Genomic DNA, 5295 nt, shown 5'->3' with positions numbered 1-5295 from the left:
CTTAAATATTCTGAAATATTCTGAAATATTCTGAAATATTCTGAAATGTTGGAGGGGACTCCAAGAGGTCATCTAAGGAGGGGTGCAGGAGCCCTAGGGTCCTCCTGGGATTTTAGCATGACTTTTCTGCCCCCATAGCTCCTGTTGGCTTGCAGCCTATGTCTACGTTGTCCCGCAAGCCTGCTGCACCAYGCTCCGTGTCTTTGCCTCCGCTCCCAAGGTCTCCAGATAGGGTCTCTGGTGGGCCTGCGGAGTTGTTTGGGGTCGTTCAAATGGTTGGGGCMTGAGCTGAAAGCCAAGCCTGGCTCCCTGCTCCCCGTTTGTGGTTCCTGTGGGGTGCACAGGGGGCACAGAAGACCCTCTGGGCRTTAGCAAGCAGGAGCACGTCTATCAATTGGGAACGCAGGGATTAATGTGCCCGGTGGAGGCTGCACATGGAGCTAGAGACCGTCGGCCACAACGCTGTGAAAGTCATCGGGACTTTCCCAAGCGTTTCTGCCGTCTCCGTGGCAATGGGCAGAGCGGAGGGAGAGAACGAGCTGGCCTGTTCTGCGGGGACATCTGCAAATGGAGGTAATTTTCTTATAGATACAACTCGTAAGAGGTAATAGGAATGAATGAAAGGACTCATTTTTACAACACAATGCACCCAATCAAGCGCTCAGCTTTCAGAAGTGGCTCAATTTGGAAGCCATTTGTGCAAGCAGGATGCTGCGTGGGTCACCATGTCCTCGTGGGCCGGTGGACAAGGCCAACCTCTGCCTCGCCGGGTGCTATTTATTCTGCCGATTTTCCCTTGCAGAGAACCAGCGTGACCCTGCGCGGACGCCGCCATGTACGAGCTCAACGAGAGCAGTTTCGATCCCATCACCTTCGTCCTGACGGGCATCCCGGGCATGGAGGAGTCCCACGTATGGATCTCGGTYCCCTTCTGCCTCATGTACCTCACTGCCCTCTTCGCCAACTCCACCGTCCTCTTCATCATCATCACGGAGAGGAGCCTCCACGAGCCCATGTACCTCTTCCTGGCCATGCTGGCTGTTGCCGACCTGATGCTCTCCACCACCACGGTGCCCAAAATGCTGGCCATCTTCTGGTTCAGCGCCAGAGAGATCTCCTTCGACGCCTGCATCACGCAGATGTTCTTCACGCACTTCAGCTTCATCGTGGAGTCCTCCGTCCTGCTGGCCATGGCGTTCGACCGCTACGTGGCCATCTGCGACCCTCTGCGCTACTCCTCCACCTTGACGCCCTCGGTGATCGGGAAGATCGCGGCGAGCGCCGTGCTCCGGGCCCTGTGCATCATGTTCCCACCCATCTTCCTGCTGAAACGGCTGCCCTACTGCGGGCACAACGTCATGCCGCACACCTACTGCGAGCACATGGGCATCGCCCGCTTGGCGTGCGCCGACATCAAGGCCAACGTGTGGTACGGGCTCACCACCGTGCTGCTCTCCACCGGCCTCGACGTCGTGCTCATCGCCTTGTCCTACGCGCTCATCCTGAGGGTGGTCTTCCGCCTGCCGTCCCGCGAGGCCCGCCTGAAGACCCTGAGCACCTGCGGCTCCCACCTCTGCGTCATCCTCCTCTTCTACACGCCCGCCTTCTTCTCCTTCCTCACGCATCGCTTCGGGCGCCACGTCCCGGGCCACGTCCACATCCTCCTGGCCAACCTCTACGTGGTGGTGCCGCCCATGCTCAACCCCATCGTGTACGGGGTGAAAACGAGGCAGATCCGGGAGCGCGCCACGCGCCTCTTCTGCCCCGTGGGGCACTGCTCCTGCTGCGCCCACGGTGGACGCTGCTGAGAGGCGACGCGTGGACACGAGTCATGGGCAAAGACCAGGAGAAGAGCCACGTGCGACAGCCCTTCTTTGGAGAAACAGGCAGGCCCGGCAGGCTCAAGGGAAGCTGGAGGAGATAGGGTTCCTGGAAACGTGGGCTTGGAGAGTCAGCTCCTTCATTGCTATCGGTCCCTCCTAGAGAAACTTCCCTTGAACTACCCGCCTTGCAGAGGCTGTGGGATGAGGGTTATCCGGGCTCTTGTGCCTGCTCGTCTGTCACCAGCACCTGCTCTTCCCGCTTGCTCTCCTACAGCCTCCTTTCTCTGCACGCTTTCACCTCCGGTATCGGTGCGAGACCAATGGACACCGGAGCAGAGCCTGGATCATGGGCTGCAGCCGCATGGACTGAGCGCCGTTCGCTATGGCGCGGAGCAGAGTTCACCCTCTGCCTTCACGAGTGCAGCCTGCATCTCTGAAGGACCTCAGGACCTCCCGCTGCTCCGTGTGTTTACATGTTGAAGAGCCCCGTGGGGCTGGGAAAGGCTCCAAGATCCTTCTTTTGAGGGACACACATCCCTTCAACCATGATGTGCAAGGCTCAACTACGAACTCAAGGCCTGAGCACCAAGGTGTCCTAAGGCCCACAGATCCCACAGGGAAATTTCCTCCTTGGGGAAAATACTGCCCTGCTGTGCAGTGCTGCGTGTGAGGGCCACCTCATCTCCAGATCCTGTGTGGATTTCATATCCCCTACTTGGTTGTCATACTTTTGAGTTCTCCTTCAGCCTAAAAACAGTCTTACTGAGCTTTTCCTTGGTCCTCACGTTAGTCTGTGCACCGAGTGCACCAGAAATACCGTGTTCCTCCTAGTGCCGATGGTAACCTGCTTCAAACAGCGGTGAGAAGCGGTGCGAGTCTGAAGAAGGAATGCTAGATATTCCTATATATTGCTATCTAGGAATATCTAGGAATGCTAGATATTCCTATATAGAGATATATAATGCTAGATATTGCAAAAGGAGCAGCCTGTCCGTGCGGGACATCTGCGTTGAGCTTGACTTGAGCAGCTCAAGTCTTCCTGAGCAGCAAGGAGAGCAGCTCTCCTCCTGACCTCCCTTAGCCAGCACACAGCAACGCTGGTGGATGGAGAAAACAGCAGCTCTGCTTTGGTGACCGTGGTGAGACCATCACCTAGACCGTCACCTCCATGTGCGTGCACCAGCACTGCTGAAGTGGCACAAACAGCAGTAAAGACCCACGGGGCAGAGGGCAGCAGAGCAGCACTGGAGGCTCCTGGAGCAGATATCAGGTTTAATGCTGGAAAAAGACATTTAGGATGTTTTTTTTTTTGTCTCATCGTTTGAGGACCCTGCAGACGCCGCAGCCGTTGTGCCACGAGGCAGCTCCAAGGCCTCCGTGGTCCGTGAAGTCCTGGCTCTAGCACCCACGTTCCTGCGCTCTGCCCTGCGCGTTGCAGCTGGGTGAGGATGCTGGATGAGCAGCTGAGCTCTGCAGGCACCTCTGGAGACCCCCTGCCCAAAGCCCTGCTCCCAGATGGGGCAGCTCGAGCTGGGTGCCCAGCCTGCGCCTGGCTGGGTTTTGAGCATCTCCAAGGAKGGGGGTCCCACAACCTCTCCGGACAACCCCGTCTGTATTTGGGTACCCCCATGGTGAAAAACAAGAGTGTTTTCTCGTGTTCAGGAGGGATTTCCTGCGTTTCAGAACGGGTTTCACACCAGTGAGAGCAGACACCTCCACGGGTTACCAGGTTGGAGGAGACCCCGCTCTTGCCCCTCCACCAGCTCCTCTGGGCTCTGGTGGCACCAAGAGCTTGTTGAGCGCCGAGGAGCACCTYGAAGCTGAGGCATCTGCGTCCCTGTGGTCGTGGGAGGCCACTCGGGATGAGAAACTGGAGGGAATGTGCATGAGCTGGGAGACCTTGGCATACGCACCTGGTGTACACAAGACACGTATATATAGAGGGCAAAACTTGACGCATGACTCAGCTCCGTGGCTTCCGACCTGCTCCCATGGCGAAGGAAATCCCGTGACGTCGACAGCGAGGTCACAGTGCGGAGACGCGATGACAGGGCTCCCCGGAGCACGGCGTGGGGACACGGGCTCCTCGGAGCACGGCGGCGCCCGGGGAGCGCGCGCGCCACCGGCACAGCCCCTTGCCACGGCCGYGCGTGGATGGAGACGCCGCCGCTCACCCGGGCCTGTCCCAACAGCGGCGTCTAGAGCAGGAGCTGGTGGCGGGGAAGGGAGGAACGYGGCTGGCGCGTCCAGCCCTGCCGCCCTCATCCCTGCCTCCGYGAGGGACCGTGTCTCCAAGGATGGTCGCAGCATGGATGCCCCTGGAGATGCTGCCCCCGTTGTCAGGGTGACCGTGAAGACCCCGCGGCAGCAGGAGGAGTTCGCCGTGCCCCTGGACCGATGCATCCGGGAGTTCAAAGGAGACGTGTCCGCGCGCTTCTGCTCTCCTGCCAGCCAGCTGGTGCTGGTCTTTGCTGGCAGGATCTTGAGGGACCACAAGACCCTCGGTGAGTACGACATCCGTGATGAAGCCACCATCTACCTGGTGGTCCACTCCCGAAGGGGGCTCCAGGGCCACCTTGGCCCGCAAAGAGGCTCTTCCCAGGGGATTTTCAAGATCACGGCGGAGGGAACGGGCATCCCTGGGCTGGAGACCAGGAGAGGCTTCARCGCGCAGGACCTGCAGGGACTTATAAGCAGCTTCGACTTGAACGCGGTGCTCTTGCCCGAGCTTCAGAGCCAACTGCTGCCGAGCACCGACGTGGCCCAGCTCATGGACACCCCCGTTGTCGAGAGCACGCTCTCCAGCTCCGCTCTCATGAAGGAACTGTTCACGGACAGCCCTCTGAAGCAAATAACCATCCAGAAAATGCCCGAAATCAGCCACTTGCTCAGCGCGTCCGATTCGCTGCTGCTGGAGCTCGCTCGGAGCCCCGTGACCGTGCGGGAAATCATGAGGAACCCCAAGGACGTGGAGGGCTGCGTGGCGAGCCTCTTGGTTGGCGACGGCGCCGGGCACCCCGGCAAGGCGGCTTGGAGGCAGCAGACGCCGCAGAAGCAGCCCGAGGAGCAGGTCTTTGCCCCGTCCAGGTGCTGCCCGTCCAGGGTGAGGAAGCGCGTGGAGATGCAGGAGCCGTTTCCGCAGGCTGCTCCGCTGCAGCGGGACCCYGCGCCCGCCGCCGGGGCCGGCGCCGAGGACGGCTGCGGCGCSGACGTGCTCGCGGCCGTCCGCAGGCTGCTGGAGCAGGCGGTGAAGCAGCTCCTGCAGGACACGGTGGTGTCCATCCGCGGGAGAGGCGGAGGGCGCTGGCAGCCGGAGACCCCGCAGGGGGACCCCCAAACGTGGAGCTTGGAGGCGCTGGGCGCCGAGCTGGGCGCCCGGGGGCTGCGGCTGCTCGGCCAGCTCCTGCAGACGCTGCGGAGAGCGGCGGCCGACGCCGGCGTGACGCCGCAGCTCGTGCGCCTGCTCGAGGGG

The 5295-nt window shown here is 60.6% G+C and overlaps 1 protein-coding gene across 1 annotated transcript; it reads left to right on the top strand.

Annotated features, from left to right (window-relative positions):
- Positions 1–833: 833 nt before the first annotated feature.
- Positions 834–1808, top strand: LOC112956205 (olfactory receptor 52B2-like). Its single transcript, XM_026049705.1, has one exon. The coding sequence runs from the start codon at positions 834–836 to the stop codon at positions 1806–1808; it is 975 nt and encodes a 324-aa protein (XP_025905490.1).
- The last annotated feature ends 3487 nt before the right edge of the window (positions 1809–5295 follow it).

Source organism: Nothoprocta perdicaria, unplaced genomic scaffold (genome assembly GCF_003342845.1).
Source record: "Nothoprocta perdicaria isolate Ctin4 unplaced genomic scaffold, notPer1 scaffold_607, whole genome shotgun sequence".
NCBI lineage: Eukaryota > Metazoa > Chordata > Aves > Tinamiformes > Tinamidae > Nothoprocta > Nothoprocta perdicaria.
This window is presented reverse-complemented; position numbering and strand designations above follow the sequence as displayed.